Consider the following 17,857-nt stretch of genomic DNA (forward strand, 5'->3'; position numbering starts at 1 on the left):
AGCGGGAAGCGCTTCCCTGCTATCCCGGACCGCTTTTAAAATGCTGGCGGTGGGGAGCAAAGCCTTTCGCCCCCGCCGGCCTTCCTGGACCTCTTCTGAAGTCCGGAGGGGGGAAAAAGGCTTTGCTCCCCACCGCCAGCATTTAAAAAAAGGTCCCCGAGATTTCCCTATGGGCTTTCGTCTTGCGATGCAAGCCCATAGGGAAAATCGTCTAGCGAAGCGTCGCAAAACCCGAAAAACCCTTTCGTCTTGCGGGTTTTTCGTCTTGCGAGGCATTCGTCTTGCGGGGCACCACTGTATAAAACACCCACTACTGACCCAATCTTATGTAAAGCTATCATTTTCAACTGCATTTACTCGGGTGTTGGTGTCTCTTCTTGCGGCAGGGGAAGGAACCCTGGGCAACAGGGATGGAGCAGGCCAGGCGGGTTGTGCCACGGTGACTGCTACTACTGTGGGCCACAGTGGCGGTGTTGTTAGTGGCTCTGGGCCTTGTTGCTGCTGATGAAGAAGGAATTCAAGAGGAGCCTTTTGAACCAAAGGCAGCCTTGCCTTCTGAGGAACAGGTGAAAGAGCATTCAACTGGAACCCATGTGGTAGCAGGTCAGATCTTCATTGACTCTGATGAACCAGTCTCACATTGAAGATGGAGAGTGTTTCAGAAGCCAAGAGGAAGAAAAGGAAAGAACTTTGGAGGAGTTAAATTCTCTAGAACTGTCATCCCCATTAAATAAGGATTTGGAAGAGGTAAAAGCACAAAAAGCAGTTTTGACAGCCACTGGAGGAACTGCAGATGGTGAGCGATGCTACTTCCCCTTTATTTTTCTGGAGAAGGAATATTTAGAATGTACTGCAGATGGGAGGGAAGATGGTAGACTCTGATGTGCAACAACCTACAATGACAAGGCTTATCAAAAGTGGGGCTTCTGTGAAACTGAAGAAGAGTCTAATAAGAGAAAACAAATGCAAGAGGCAGAGGATGTTTACCAGACTGGAATGAAAATCCTTAATGAAAGCAGTAAAAAGGCCCAAAAGAAGCCTATCAGTATCTTATGAATCATACCACTCAACCTTCAAAGCTATTAATTTAAATTACAAACACACAGAGAGAGAGAGAGAGAAAGAGAAAGAAAGAAATGGATAAATGGATGACATAAGATTTAAACTTTTTGGGGAAACTAGATGTCTAGGGCTTTTGTTTTCTCTAAAATGTTTTACGATATAAAATCATTACTCACTTTTCTATCAAGTGACCTATGCTAAATTTCTCATCAGAATAAAACTGCAAAAGACATGAGGTTTCCTTGAATAAAAGTACAGTACAGCCAAGAACAATGCTTCTACAATGCTATCAATTTTGGCTGCCTCAAAAAATTAAGACCAACTGTCCTAAGATGGCAATGCAAAGCGGAACTGCAAGCCCAACTAGGCTGGCCCACCTCCACTTACCATCACCCTGCCCACCTTGCTTGGTATTGGCCCATGATTTGGCAACAGGAGGTGCTTCTTGAGGAGCAGGAACTGCAGGCTTTGGCTGGGTCTGTGGCACTTCTGGCGGTCTGAAACCATAAGAAATGTGAAGAAGCAATCCTGTTAGCACAAATGTTTTAGCAGGGGTTGAAAGAGGATGTTACTCATAGAAGACAGAGAATTCAGACTCTTGGATCATTAAATCAAGTGTTTGCCATGGATCTTCCAAAGTGCTCTTGTGGCATATACCAAAACTTTATACTACTATGCTTAATGAGAATTTACAGTATGACCTTTAACTTACTTCTCTTCCTCGTGTTGCTCTTGTTTAGAAGCCCATCCTGTGCCATCCTTAGGCACAATGTTTATATTAGGATCATTGCCTTTGTTTTCTGCTTTAAGACTGGGGAGATTAGCAGGAGGGGGCATCCTTCGTGAAATGGCAACTTTTCCAAGACTCTGTAATCCATGGCGTGTTGTGACTGCATCAAGAAAAGACATTTTTAACTGCTGACTGTCACAGAAATGTACAGATTAATCAAAGAAATATGATTCTAAGTAGAACTTGGAAGATCTGCGAATCCATTGCTCCTAGATCCCAAGTTAGGATTGCTTTGGTATTTATTCTACGTGTACCCTGTCCTTCTATTGAGACAAATATGACTTCCATTGTTTCCATAAAATGGGTGCCTCTCATATCTCAACCAGGATGCTGTTCCACAGGAGAGGATGCATCAATAGAAAAAACAAGGGTACAGGCCAAAATGTAAAAACACAATATGTAGCAAACAAAGTACAATGAATGTATTCGTCACAATGTACCCGTTATTACAAGGCATACAATACATACAAGCAGTACTCCAAAAACATCGAAGTGAATACAGAGTTACAATTCATGATGTATTTTCTTATCTCCAATGCAAAGAAATTATTGAAAGTGATGGAGCAGCTTTCAATATTGAAAGTGATGGAGCAGCTGTAGTAATCAGGACTGCAGCCTGGTGATCCCAGTATCAAAGCGAACTGGCTCTAGCCCGTATACAGCAGAAGCTTCAACTTGTACCTGGTGTGGGACTTTGTTAACTTACAGGCTGAAGGATTTTTTCTCCACTCGTATAGGAGTACCACTTTGTATGTATCTTATGCCTTGTAATAACGAGTGCATTGTGATGAATATATTCGTTGTACTTTGTTACATATTGTGTTTTTATATTTTGGCCTGAATCCGTTTTTGCTATTGGTGCATGCTTTCACACAGTGGGTTCCTTCATTTTGTTCCACAGGAGAGGGGCAGCCACACTGAAGACCCTGCTCTGAATGACTGTGGAGTGGGGCTTCTGATATTTTAGATGTGATTCCCGCCTTTTAGCTGTAATTCCTGAATTGCAGGTGGTTGGACGAGATAACCCTTCGGGTTGCTCCCATCTCTACAATTCTATGGTTCTATTTAAAAAGGTTCAAGCACACTAACAGCCTAATAAAAAAATAAAATTCAAAATGCACAAAACAATCATAGATGGCAGACAACAAGTTGAGGATAAAATGCTAGGGAAGTTTGAAACAAGTACATTACTTAGCAGGCAAAATGCCTGCCAAAAGAGAAATACAGGCTCTTTAGGCTCACAGAAGGCCTAAAGAAAGAATGCAAGATAGGCCTCCCTCAATAGTGTGTTCAACAGTATTATTTAGATTTATTTATTTGTTAAATTCATATCCTGCCTTCCTCCTCTAAGGAAATCCACGACCCTCCAGAGCAGATCTGGAGAGCATGGGAGGGACTGGAGGGGGAGAGAATCAGCAGTCCTCTTGCGCAAGTGGGTGGACATCATTGATATAACTCAAAATGGTAGCCAACTATAAACAGCTTATTAAATTTAGATGAGATACTTTAATAATGCAAACAAAGCTATCAGCAATGAGTATTTCTCAAACAGTAGCAGCTCATATTACTTTACATACCTGTAGCTTTCTGTGTTTCCAGAGTCTTTCCTTTATAAGTATTAAACAGACTAAGTGTTGCATACTTGGTTTTTCCATCCTTTGCTTTTGTGTTCTGTCCTGACTTTTCAGACATTTCAGTTCATTGAGCTAGAGCCTCCTTGATCACCCCCTCAAAATGAAAGGAAAACTCATTAGACAATAAATAAATAGACATGTTAACCAGTGAAAGTGACATAGCTTATTTGAGAAAAGAGGCATTCAGAAAGAAAGGTGCTGCTGCAAATGTCCCATGATGACATAGTTGTAGCTCTGCCTATTGTGTATTACAATGGATAATGTAACAGGATGGGCTCTCCTACCAGAGTATAGGAATACTTGGCTCAAGATACTGCCACAGCACAGGCAGCGGTCAGATGAACTGTAACACTGCATTGAAACAATGCTGCTGAAAGACTGTTGTTGAGATGCTGACATGCATTCATCATTAAAACAATTTCACAATCCATGATACTGATTTTTCAGAAAAATTAGAACTAACTTTTTTTGTTCTGATTTCCCCCGAAAATTAGTTAGGATGTTAACATATTTAGTAAATTAAACTAAATCCAAAAAGTATGTCAGGTTAATTTTCCGTGTTGTGTTTCCCCAACAGCTAAAGGTATTTGACCTGAAGTATCTGAAAAGAAAAACAATTCAATAAAACACTTTATGTGATTTAAATGTTATATTTAAATCGGGGTGGAAAGCTGGATCTGGCTCTCCACTGCCATGGACCAAATGTGAGAGATGAATTGGGACAGCCACCTATCACTTGACACCACAATGACATCAGGTGACCCTATTTTGCCTGCATGTACAGGCAAATGAATGCACAGCCTGCAAAACTTTCAGCTGACTGTTGGGTCTCATGCTGTACAAAGCAAAGTACTCCACATGACCAGAAAATCAGCTGATAAGTTAGATCCTGTGGAACCCCTTTGCACAGGGTTTTGCAGGTGCTGCGAATAAGCTTGAAAAACTCCTTACAGTTGAGCCATGACTTGTGGGCCAAATAGGAAGGCCTGGTAGGCATGTTAAAGAAACTGATCATCAGTGGGCAAATTAAGGGAACTGATCATTCCTCGGGTATATTATACATGCCCTGTAGTCAAACGAATATACAAGTTCCATGGACACAACTGAAACACCAATGTGTTGCTGAGGAAATATGGCATGTTTCCTGTTGCAGTTTGTCTTCCACCAAAAACTACCACTACACAAATCTAATCTGCACAAGATCATATGGCTTGCTGCTCAGATGTACTAATGCTAACAACAGAGTCATCCCAAACTGCATTCTTAGCTAAGATCATGTCATGTTACATTTTCCACTGAATCACTCTAGTTCTATAATTTTTTGAAGAGTAATATTAAATAAAGGAAATAGCAAACCTTATGGCTAGAATGACAAATATAAAATCAAAGCTGTAATTGCTGATCCCTAGGAAGTCAATATACTTATGCAAACAACTCTACAGGTATGCAAAAACTTGTTATGTTAACAGTTTTCAGTGTCTTCACATCACATTAAAATCTAAATAATGAAAGAGAAATGTATTCTATGAATTATGATACCTTAAAATATTTACAGGCATTTAAAAATAATTTAACTTTTTGAGTAACATCACATACTTTGCTGATGTAATAAAAAAATGTGTTCTGTTATTTTTGACTACTGAGAAAATCTTCTATTCTGTATACTGTATTTTTTGCCCTATAGGACGCACTTTTTCCCCTCCAAAAATGAAGGGGAAATGTGTGTGCGTCCTATGGGACGAATGCAGGCTTTCGCTGAAGCCTGGAGAGCGAGAGGGGTCGGTGCGCACCGACCCCTTTTGCTCTCCAGGCTTCAGGCAGCTCTCTGCAAGCTGTGGGAGAGCTGCGCGAAGTCACGCAGCTCTCCCACGGCTTGTGGAGAGCTGCCTGTTCTGGGGGCTGGGGAAGCTCAGGCTTTCCCTGCCCCAGCCCCACGCCTGGGGGAAAAAATAATTCCCCCCCCTTTATTTCCCCCCCAAAAAACTAGGTGCACCCTATGGTCCGAAAAATACGGTAAATATTTGAAAAGTTAACACCTCATAACAATACTTTTAGAAGGTTTGTTTACTAAATATAAATTAAACATACTAAATCAGAACTCTGTTAACTTAAGGGAGTCAAAAATTTACTGGAAAAAATCCAATTCAAAGTTTCTAAAAAAAACAACAACTAACATCACTTGCTGAAATATTGCTTCCATATTCCTTCTTTTGTTTTCTACAACATTTTTCTCAGTAAACCATCACATACATCTATAGACTGTGCAGCCTATATGTAGTCAATCAAACAGGATTTTCACTTTTTGTAATACAATTATGCTCCAAGTACAGTATGATCACATCTTACATTGGGGTTTGCTGGCAGTGGTATTCGCTCACAAGCAGGCTACCCACCACTTTCTATACTAGCTGCATATGACATCTGTGATGTTGTGAAGGTCCAACACAAAAAATAGCCCCCCTTTTCTGATTCCAATAATGCAAAAAAGGCCACAGCTGTATATGGTATGCAGAGTCAACTGTTACATGGTTTCAAGTGGTATGTAATCACAAACTAAAAAGGAGATGTAACAGTTCTGACTATCAATATATGCCAGATTACAAATGGCATATGTCAGCATCTGCTGAATCATTCATACTCTCATCAAAGCATAGGAAAATCTGCCAGTATGCCTGGCTTGAGGTCAAGAGGATGATGACCAGGATGATGGTCATTAGGTAAAAATGTATTTTTTAAACCAGCCAGGGGAATCCAGTTACTGACAGCTCAACACATTAACATTTCCAGTTTAAAAAAATGTTCTATCAATATAAAGTCGTACCTTGGATCTTAAACACAATGTGTTCTGGGAGTCCGGTAGACTCTTGGAACCATTCGAAAACCAAGGCGTGGCTTCCGATTGGCTGCAGGAGTGTCCTGCAGCCAACTGGAAGCCGCGCTGGATGTTCAGCTTCCAAAAATCATTCAAAAATCAGAACACTCACTTCTGGGTTTCGATTGCTCTGGACCGATTTGTTTGGGAGCAAAGATGATTGACATCCAAGGCATGACTGTATACCACATTACAATGAATTACAGTTAGTTCTCTTGTCTTTCGGGCAGCTCAGAAAACAAAGTAGAAAGACAACACAGCCAGTAAACCTTGGTGCATTTGCCAGACCGATGTGGAAATCTGTTCTCTATCCTAAAGGAAGGGAAGAGCTAGCAACCTCATGGCACTCCTTGGCTAAGGAATAGTGAGGCTAGCAGTGCCTACTTGTTCATCTCTTCCACTAGCGGAAGGTGGGGGACTGAGATTGGAAGTTTCCTTTTGAGATAAACTACGGTTTGTTGGGTTCAGACAACATGACATGGTAAATAAAAATTTCTTTTAAATAATAACTAGATAAATATTAAATCATTTGGATATAAATTACGTAGCTGATTGACTCCAGCTATAAAAGCTGAGGCTGCTGAACAGGCTCTTGGACTGGGGTATTGTTTGGAGGGGTGTTTGGCTGTTATTGATATTACCGTATTTTTCGCTCTATAGGACGCACTTTTTCCCCTTCAAAAATGAAGGGGAAATGTGTGTGCGTCCTATGGAGCGAAGACACCATAGCACCGCGACCCTCTCCCGGTTGGAGAGGTGATGCGCGGCTCAGGCAGGTGCCTCCATAGCCGCGCGTCACCTCTCCAGCCGGGAGAGCGCGCGCGGAGCTAAAGCAGCCCCCCCGCGACCCTCTCTCGGCTGGAGAGGCGACGCGCGGCTCTGGCAGGAGCCTCCATAACCGCGCCGTCACCTCTCCAGCCGGGAGAGCGCGCGCGGCGCTAAAACAGCCCCTCGCGACCCTCTCCCGGCTGGAGAGGTGACGCGCAGCTCTGGCAGGAGCCTCAATAGCCTCGCGTCACCTCTCCAGCCGGGAGAGCGCGCGCAGAGCTAAAGCAGCCCCTCGCGACCCTCTCCCGGCTGGAGAGGTGACGCGCGGCTATGGCAGGAGCCTCCATAGCCGCGCGTCACCTCTCCAGCCCGGAGAGCGCGCGCGGAGCTAAAGCAGCCCCTCACGACCCTCTCCCGGCTGGAGAGGTGACGCACGGCTCTGGCAGGAGCCTCCATAACCGCGCCGTCACCTCTCCAGCCGGGAGAGCGCGCGCGGCGCTAAAACAGCCCCTCGCGACCCTCTCCCGGCTGGAGAGGCGACGCGCGGCTCTGGCAGGAGCCTCCATAGCCGTGCGTCACCTCTCCAGCCGGGAGAGCGCGCGCGGAGCTAAAGCAGCCCCTCACGACCCTCTCCCGGCTGGAGAGGTGACGCGCGGCTCTGGCAGGAGCCTCCATAACCGCGCCGTCACCTCTCCAGCCGGGAGAGCGCGCGCGGCGCTAAAACAGCCCCTCGCGACCCTCTCCCGGCTGGAGAGGCGACGCGCGGCTCTGGCAGGAGCCTCCATAGCCGTGCGTCACCTCTCCAGCCGGGAGAGCGCGCGCGGAGCTAAAGCAGCCCCCCGCGACCCTCTCCCGGCTGGAGAGGCGACGCGCGGCTATGGCAGGAGCCTCAATAACCGCGCGTCACCTCTCCAGCCCGGAGCACGCGCGCGGAGCTAAAGCAGCCCCCCGCGACCCTCTCCTGGCTGGAGAAGTGACGCGTGACTATGGCAGCAGCCTCTCCGCTGCGCCTTTCCGCTGCTCCCAGACCTGCTCTTTGGGGCTGGTGGTGGGCTTCCCCCCGCCAGCCCCAAAGAGCAGGTCGAAAGGAACCTGAAGCCAGGAGAGCGAGAGGGGTCGGTGCGCACTGACCCCTCTAGCTCTCCAGGCTTCCAAGGTAGCCACCTGAACGCACCTTAAATGGCACCTTGTTTTAGAGCGGGAAAACAAGAGGGGGAAAATTCTCCCTCTCTCTGCGCAGCGCTTCCTGCCGCTTTGCTGAAGGGGCACTGGTCAGAGAGCGGAAGATTTTTTTTCCCTTGTTCTCCCCCCTCTAAAACAAGGTGCGTCCTATTGTCCGGTGCGTCCTATGGTGCGAAAAATACGGTATTTTCTATCTTTATACAGTCAATCCTTGGTTTTCAAACGTCACAGCTGCTGAACGTTTCAGAAGCCGAACGCTGAAAACTCTGAAGTGAATGCTTCCATTTTCGTACACGCCTCGGAAGTCAAACAGCTTCCACAGAGCATTTTTTCATTTTCACCATTCACTTTGATGACAGCCCTTTGATTTTCTGTTTTCGAACAGATTTCCAGAACTGATTACATTCGAAAACCAAGGTTCCACTGTATTTAGAAATATGTGGAAAGTGTTCAATTTTTTTGTGTACTTTTTGTTGTGTTTTATTTATTGTTTACGGCTTTATTGTAATTATGCAAATCTTTTCATGTAAATAAAATACTGATAAAATAAAATGCTGATAAAATACATTTCTAGTTTCCCAACACACATCAGATCTTATTCCTATTGGTCATTGGAATTTCATTTTTGTTTGCCATTTTCTTTTGTGATGCTTTGGCTACACTATGGTAGAGTGAAGCAACATTGGAAATTTGACAAAACTGTGCTGTGTGCAGGTTCCTATAATCCCATGCCTGGCCTCAGAAACTGTGAGAGCTGCTGGCCAGACTAACCCTATATGAGGATATTTTAAAGACATTCCCTCCAGTGTTTGAAATTAGCCAGGCACATTTTGCAGGCCACTTGCAACCACATGAAGATGTCTGGGAGCCAAGGTGGTGCCTGACATCTCCATCTGGAAGTGCATGCATGGGGATCACTTTATCCCTGGATAAAGTGACTTTTCTTCTTTAAGTTCTCAGAATTCTTAACATAGCTCAATGTTATCATCTGAACTACCCAAATGTTTAACTGATAATCTATCACAATCAGTCCATCATTTGAAAAATAAGACTTTCCCAAAAAGGGGAACTAGACATTCCGTTTGGGAGACTGTAACTTTGGTTTAAGGAGCCATTTGACCCCTAGATTGTATATCTGAGTTTCTAACACTGATTCCCTCTACAGTGGTACCTCGGGTTACATACGCTTCAGGTTACATATGCTTCAGGTTACAGACTCCGCTAACCCAGAAATAGTGCTTCAGGTTAAGAACTTTGCTTCAGGATGAGAACAGAAATCGTGCTCCGGCGGCGCGACAGCAGCAGGAGGCCCCATTAGCTAAAGTGGTGCTTCAGGTTAAGAACAGTTTCAGGTTCAGTACGGACCTCAGGAACGAATTAAGTACTTAACCCGAGGTACCACTGTATAGGTAAAAAAAGAAAATATGCAAAATGTGACATCATAATAATATGTGACAAAGATGTAGGCTTTTGATGTAAGAATGAAATAACAGTATTAATAATAATACTCTTATGTAGTTTTGAATTAACATGGTTTCTGGTCAGATGCGAAACATTGTTTTGCAAAAATATGAATAATATAAATGGATAAGTCCATTTAAATCTATCATTTGAGTTCGTTTCCTTTCCTAATGATTTAAATCAGGCACATCCAACTCCCAAGAGACTGTGATCTACTCCTAGTATAAAAAAACTGGCAGTGATCTACCCATTGTCATTGGAGGGAGGTGGAGTTTGTGTGGGGTGGGTGGGTGGAAAGGAAGGATTGCCCAAGGGAGGATTTCCCAGAGGATTTGGGAGCTGGGGGCACTGTTATGCAGTGTTTCCACTCCTTTCTCCTGGGTCGGGTCCAGCGAGTGGTGTTGGAGGAGTGTTCAGACCTCTGGGCTCTCACTTGTGGGGTGCTTCAGGGCTCTGTCCTCTCCCTCATGCTTTTCAACATCTTTATGAAGCCATTGTGATAGATCACCAAGAGGTTTGGGCTGGGTGTTCACCAGTATGCAGATGATACCCAGCACTACCTCTCCTTTAAATTGGAACCAGTGAAGGCAGTGAAGGTCCTGTGTGAGTGTCTGGTGGTGGTTGGAGGATGGGTGGCTGCTAATAGACTGAGGTTGAATCCTGACAAGATAGAAGTACAGTGGTACCTCTGGTTAAGAATGTAATTCGTTCTGTAGGTCTGTTCTTAACCTGAAGTACCACTTTAGTTAATGGGGCCTCCCGCTGCCGCCACACAATTTCTGTTCTCATCCTGAAGCAAAGTTCTTAACCTGAGGTACTATTTCTGGGTTAGCGGAATCTGTAACCTGAAGCGTCTGTAACCCAAGGTATCACTGTATTGTTGTACTGTTATATAGGGACAGGGGGCGGACAGGTGTGGACTCCCTGGTCTTGAATGGGTAACTGTGCCCCTGAAGAACCAGGTGTGCAGCTTGCGAGTCATTTTGGACTCATCCATGGAGGCACATGTCAATTCTGTGTCCAGGGAAAATACCAGCTGCATCTGGTATGCCAGCTGAGACCCTACCTGCCCGTGCACCATCATGCCAGAGTGGTGCATGCTCTGGTTATCTCCCGCTTGGACTACTAAAATGCGCTCTATGTCACCTTTGAAGGTGACTCGGAAACTACAATTAATCCAGAATGTAGCAGGAAGACTGGTGACTGGGAGCAGCCGCTGGGACCATACAACACTGCTCTTAAAGGATCTACATTGGCTCCCAGTTGGTGCTGACTTAGCCCTAAACCATGGGTAGGCAAACTAAGGGCCGAGGCCCGGATCCGGCCCAATCACCTTATAAATCCGGCCCATGGACGGTCTGGGAATCAGCGTGTTTTTACATAAGTAGAATGTGTGATTTAAAATGCATGAAGTCAGTGACAGGGTCCCAATGACCACAATATCCAGCTTGGCCACCAAAGCAAGTAAAAATTTGTTGCAGGAACACCATTAGGACATATTTTAAGCTAATGCAAGATGGTTTAAAGAGGCTAGGATGGTGGCTGTTTATATCAAGCAATGGCCTGTATGGGACTTATCTCCCCCTCCAAAGTTTTTCCTCTTCCTCACCAATTTCATACTGATGTCATACAGACTAGGCTTAGTTACAGATAGGTAGCTGTGTTGGTCTGCCATAGTCAAAACAAAAAAAATTCCTTCCAGTAGCACCTTAAAGACCAACTATGAGCTTTTGTGTGCATGCACACTTCTTCAGATACACACACTAGGCTTAAACAGCCTTCCTCTCCTTAAAGGTAAAGGTACCCCTGCCCGTACGGGCCAGTCTTGACAGACTCTGGGGTTGTGCGCCCATCTCACTTAAGAGGCCGGGGGCCAGCGCTGTCCGGAGACACTTCCGGGTCACGTGGCCAGTGTGACAAAGCTGCATCTGGTGAGCCAGCGCAGCACACGGAAACGCCGTTTACCTTCCCGCTAGTAAGCGGTCCCTATTTATCTACTTGCACCCAGAGGTGCTTTTGAACTGCTAGGTTGGCAGGCGCTGGGACCGAGCAACGGGAGCGCACCCCGCCGCGGGGATTCGAACCACCGACCTTTCGATCGGCAAGCCCTAGGCGCTAAGGCTTTAACCCACAGCGTTGTGTAGTAGCCAAACAATGGCAATACAACCATAGCCTCTCTTAGGGAAGATGCCCCAACTTTAATATATGACAATGATTACCAACCCGCAAATGTCAATAACTAATTTGTACCAATTCTTGTGTCTTCAAGATGCTAGAAATATTGCAAACATGTGAACCAATGAGTAAGTTTATATTTTCTCAGCACAATGACTCCAGTGAAGAACTCCATGTTTAGGAAGGCTGGTAGGAGAGTCGGTAACTGTGAATTGGAGCCCACTGAGGTGCTATCCTCAGATGGCAAAGAAATCACTTTTTCTTCCCCAATCAACCTCCCTTCTCACATACACTGGCATCCACCATCTCATGGTCCTTGGACCAGAGAACTTGAAGGTGCACCTTTCTCCATGCAGCCCAACCAACACTTTAGAGTGCAGTTGAGGGTGAAAGTGTGAGAGAGGCCTTTCTCCACCTCTGATGGAACTCCCTTGAGTGGGAGGCCAGGCAGCCCTTCCTTAGCCACGTCCCGGCAAATTCTGAAGGCATTCGTATTTGTCTAGGCCTCTGGAAGCGGAAGGTACTTTTAGGCATTACCGTTTTTATTGCTGACATTTTAATTACCAGATACGGTTTTCATCAGGTTTTATAGAGTGCTATCCGCCCTGAAGAACCCTTCAGGGGGTAGGCTGGGATGGAGATTTTTAAAAATAAAACCCCAAACACAACCAGCCAGCTAAATGTATCCCCGAGGGGGCTCCTGCAAAACCTCACCCTGCCTGACGAAACGAATTAAATCGGGCGGTGGTGGTGCATCCCCAAGCAATAAAGGATCCGCAGCAGCCTAGGCCTGGATTAGTCAGGAGAAAGTTACTCATTTTCCCTCTCCCAGGGAAGGAATCTGGGGAAGAGGAGGAGGGCGAGGGGAAAGGGACGCGCCGGAAGCTTCCGCGTGAAAAGGGAAAAGGGAAGCGGGGACGAAAGAATGGCGCCGGAAAGCCTTCGAAGTGGGAAAGGGCAGGATGCGCAAGAGACGGGGAAATAAAATCAGGCCGCGTCCCCAATTCCTCCGCGCCCTTCTCCGCGCCCCCTCTCCTCGTTCCTCCGCCACCAGGCGCAGCAGCATCCCTGCCCCATTCAGAAGCGGGGGAGGAGGAGGAGGCCGGAGCCGCTCCTCTTTCTCTCACTCCGGCCCGCCGCCCTCGCCTCAGGCCCCGCAACTGGCCCCTCATGCGGCGGCGGCGGCCTCCCCGCGCCGGGTGCTGAGGGCGAAGCCTCCCACGGCCGCCGGCTTGACGCGCCCGCTCCTCCTCCCGGCGTCGCCCTCCGTCCCCGCGCTCCCTCCCCGCCTCCCGTTAGCCCCGCGCGGAGCCGCCTCAGGCGCGCACTCACCGAGGCCGAAGCAAGCGCCTGCCGTCGCCTCCACACACAGCGGGGCCAAGATGGCGGGCGGGTAGCCAAGCCGGCGGCGCCTCGCGAGCGTCTGACCTCACCGCGCACGCACGCGGCGGCCAGCGCCACGTGACCCTGGGGCTTCGGCGCTCTGGCCGACGCCTGCCTTCCCTTGCCGACGCCAGAGCTGGAAGTGCGGCGGCGCCACCTACGGGGCGCCTCGGGAACGGCAGCGGGGCCGCGCCTTGCCTCTAAACAGGAGGGCTGAGTTCAGTTCTCAGGTTGCTACAAGGCGGATCCAAGAGGTTTCCATCACTGTGTGGACCTCTCAGCTGCACCTGAGGCAGCTTGAAAAGTAAGGGCGAGGAGGTGGTGCTGGATATGGGTCATGAGGAATGAAATTAGTTACTTCCTGCCTTCCCCTGTGCCCGGCTCCCTGCCTGTTGAGGAGAAGAGTGTCGGAGCAGTATGTGTGGTGTTCACATATGGCAAAGGGAATACTATCAGGACACAAGAGAGCTGGTTGTGTTATAAGAATGCCAAGGTGTCCTAAATGAAATGAATGTTCATAAGTGCACATACATAAGTACATCCTGAAGCCATCATGACTCTCAGATGAATAGGGGAGATCTGGGACAATGGATTCAAGAACTAAGGTATTTACTATTTCCAAAGAATGACCCAGACAGACCAGGATAAGGTGATCAGCAAGCATTATCAGGTATCTTGACAGGCAGGAGGGAAGCCACTCTTTCACATTTCTGTTGTAGAGCACCTCTTTCTGTGATGCTGGTATGATGCTTGTAAGGTGGCCTTTGGGGGGGGGGGCAATTTCTTACATACTTTTTCTGGGTCCTCACCTCCATGCAAGACGGGAAGGGGGAAGGACTCTGTTGCAACAGAAAAATAAAGACTTGACTTGCTTTGACTGGTTCCTGCCTCCATGAATTCTTCTCTGACCAGTAATGGACTTAAGGGACACAGAGTCCCTTGATGGGGAGTTGGATTGTAAAAGCAAAAGCCAAATTTTCCTTATCAGTTTCTGCAGTTATATATAACAAGATGTGTACCCTCACTCTTCCTTACTTGTGTGGTGTGGAGTGATCTGGGATGTGGTTTTGGTGTTGAGGGTTTGATATGGTGAGGGTTCTAATAGCGAAGTGTTAGCAACATGCTCAAGCTCCTAGGAGTGCTATGATGCTGTGTCCTAGTGCCCCCTTTATGTCCTGTGCCCTTTCTTCATAACTTCCCATCACAAGTTTCCACTTGTGATCTCTAGATGTGCATGAGAGATATGAACCCAGACAACACACCCTATTTTTGGTGTTAAGTTCTTCCTCTTCTTTATAGACTCTGGGTGCGAGTATGCTTTGTTAAGGTTTTGAGTTACAACATATCCTATGCTCTGTCACAGTGGCATGAGAGGGATGAATGCCAGGGTAGGGACACCTGTTATATATTTATATATTTATTGCAGTCTGCAGAAAGCATAAAATGGTCCAGAGGAATTCTCCAAATTATGGACCCCAAATACAAAATTCAAGACACTTTTATAACATTCTCTTTGCATGATTAGCTCGTGAACGATCTTTTCCAAGGACAGCAGCATAGCAACCCCCGCTGGCATCTGGGGAGGACCAGCATTTTGGGGAACACCCAGTGGCTTTGCCCATGTGCAGCACCCAAGAAGCCCAACAACCACCGTGCAGCCTGCCCCCGCCTAGCTGCATGGACAGCTGGTGAACACCTTGTGCTTACTTTTCACTGGGCTACAAAAATGTGCTTCTACCTATTTTTGTTGTCGTTTAGTCGTGTCCGACTCTTCGTGACCCCCTGGACCAGAGCATGCCAGGCAGTGGCGTTGCGTGGGTTGTCAGCACCCGGGGCAAGGCAAGTAATTTGCGCACCCTAACCCATGGATTTGCGCACCCTAACCCCCCAGATGTTGCGCCCGGTGCGCCCGGCCCCCCCTGCACCCCCCACGCTACGACACTGACACCAGGCACTTCTGTCTTCCACTGCCTCCCGCAGTTTGGTCAAACTCATGCTGGTAGCTTCGAGAACACTGTCCCACCATCTCGCCCTCTGTCGTCCCCTTCTCCTTGTGCCCTCCATCTTTCCCAGCATCAGGGTCTTTTCCAGGGAGTCTTCTCTTCTCATGAGGTGGCCAATGTATTGGAGCCTCAGCTTCACGTTCTGTCCTTCCAGTGAGCACTCAGGGCTGATTTCCTTAAGAATGGATACGTTTGATCTTCTTGCAGTCCATGGGACTCTCAAGAGTCTCCTCCAGCACCATAATTCAAAAGCATCAATTCTTCGGCGATCAGCCTTCTTTATGGTCCAGCTTTCACTTCCATACGTCACTACTGGGAAAACCATGGCTTTAACTATACGGACCTTTGTTGGCAAGGTGATGTCTCTGCTTTTTAAGATGCTGTCCAGGTTTGTCATTGCTTTTCTCCCAAGAAGCAGGCGTCTTTTAATTTCATGACTGCTGACACCATCTGCAGTGATCATGGAGCCCAAGAAAGTAAAATCTCTCACTGCCTCCATTGCTTCTCCTTCTATTTGCCAGGAGGTGATGGGACCAGTGGCCATGATCTTCGTTTTTTTGATGTTGAGCTTCAGACCATATTTTGCGCTCTCCTCTTTCACCCTTTTCACTCTTTCTACCTATTATACACTATTATAACAACACATAATTTTAAAATGAAGTTATAAATCCGTCCATTCTTCTGTCTCCTGCAAAGTGTTGCATTTTGGGTAGTCTGTTACATGAAGCGGTCAGTCTGAGTGATTGTTCTTTGGAACATTAGTGTCTTCAAGGCCACTTTGTCTTTCTGCTATGCAAAGCTGATAAGAGAGGCTCTGCTTGCTAGCAAAATACAAAAATGCATCTTCTATTCATAGGTGCATGGAGAAGAGAAAAATAGTTTAAACTTCCAAATCTGTGTTTTTGACTCTACAGTGTAAGAACACAAACGGGAACGCAATCCTTCCCTTACTCACTTGACAGAGATTATCTGATTGATACTGGACATTTCTGGCTTTGGGACTTAATGAGCATTACATTAAGTGTGTAAAACAATTGCATTAAAAAGCTCTGGTTAGCTAGGTATCTGCTTTTATACAGGACAATGACACAGACACTTTGTGGTTGTTACTGTGAGAACATGTTTATGCAGACTCAGCACTTAGCAGGCTGTCTTTGACAGAGGGTGAGAGCATAGGGGTGCGTTCTACGGGTTCTGACATACTTCCTGGGCCAGGTCATGACACCCAGGTATCACATGCACAAACACACACCCAGATGCAAACACACAAGGGTGCCACATACACAGAAGTGACACACATTCAACAGCAGGGCCTGAAATTTAGGCATTAAGGATAGCACCTAAGCATGTGCAGAGTTTATTCCTTTGCTCACCAACAGCTGCAACCTGTCCCCACATGCTTAGGGTTAAACAGATTCCAAAGCAGATGGCCTCACTTTTTTTAGAGAGAGGAAAAAAGAAAAAGAAAATAAACCACTAACTTCAAGCACTGATTCAAGATTGTCAGGTACCTCTTTTAGGCCTGAGCTGAATTTCCCTTAGATTCAGATTGCCCCTCTCCCTGCAGCCAGGATTAAAACAGCAAGTGAGGGGAGCTTTAGTTCACTCACGAATACTCTCTCCCCACGACTCATAGATAGCCCTGCTCTGCTCCCATCTCCCTTGCCTGCCCACCCACAACCCAGAAGGCTCCCACCTGCAACATGAGGAGAGATTATCAAAACCTCAGGCACACAAATCAGACCACACGCTGTCCATGACCTCTCCTTACCCTTTAGGGGGGGCGGGCAGGGAGCTAGAGAATGAATTTGCGGTGACATTCCCACCTGTGTCAAAGTCACCTAAAATCCACAGCAGATAGATCATTGTTGGGATAGCACATACGGTAATTTAATAGACCTCTACCATGTCCCCACTTCCTTTTTGTTTTACTAAACTTAAAAAGCCACAAATGTTGTAACCTTAGAGCCAACTAAAGAGCTGTAGACTGATGAGCAGGAGACGGAGGAAGTAAACAGTGATGTTATAATCCTGCTCTCAGCTGCATTCAGGACGTTTACAAACTTTCCACTGTTGCGAGTACATTTTCTTGGAAACAGTAATAACTACAACAAAAAGTGTTATGTACTGAAGTTCTCACCCTGGGCCAGCAGGGGGATACTGTAGATAGTTTTCACTCAGGTCCGCATATGCAAATAAGGAATTGAAAGTGACGTTCAGTCATTGGATAGTTACAGAAAGTTGTTACTGTTGCTTTGTAGTTGAGCTCTATATAAGCAGGCTGGCTGAACCCTTCAGCCCTGTTCTGTTCTGGCCTGTGAATAAACAAGAGCTGTTTGAAGAATTGCTGTGTTGTCTGATATGTTCACCCACAACTTAACAAAAAGCCTCTTTTTTTGTCTTCCCCTTTGGTAGGCATAGAAGAGCTAGGCATAGAAATGCATACTTTGGGACGTGAATGTTATTTGGTTGTGCTTATTTTAACTGCTTGATATATTTTTGCTGAATATTCGTTATTCCTCATGTC

The 17,857-nt window shown here is 46.4% G+C and overlaps 1 protein-coding gene across 13 annotated transcripts in view; it reads right to left on the reverse strand.

Annotated features, from left to right (window-relative positions):
* PRRC2C (proline rich coiled-coil 2C) overlaps window positions 1-13,383 on the reverse strand; it is an 84,720-nt gene extending 71,337 nt beyond the window's left edge. For 12 of the 13 annotated variants that reach the window (XM_081914995.1, XM_081915003.1, XM_081915002.1 and 9 more), the window contains exons 1-4: window positions 13,277-13,383; window positions 3,430-3,580; window positions 1,775-1,952; window positions 1,450-1,559 (exon numbers count right to left, since the gene is read on the reverse strand). In XM_081914995.1, coding sequence (XP_081771121.1) covers window positions 1,450-1,559; window positions 1,775-1,952; window positions 3,430-3,544 — 403 coding nt within the window. In that variant the 5' untranslated portion in view covers window positions 3,545-3,580; window positions 13,277-13,383. The remainder of the gene's footprint in view (window positions 1-1,449; window positions 1,560-1,774; window positions 1,953-3,429; window positions 3,581-13,276) is intronic. The other variant, XM_081914997.1, reaches the window with a different exon arrangement.
* Window positions 13,384-17,857: the final 4,474 nt, after the last annotated feature.

The sequence above is a fragment of the Podarcis melisellensis genome (assembly GCF_964234715.1).
Source record: "Podarcis melisellensis genome assembly, chromosome: 6".
NCBI lineage: Eukaryota > Metazoa > Chordata > Lepidosauria > Squamata > Lacertidae > Podarcis > Podarcis melisellensis.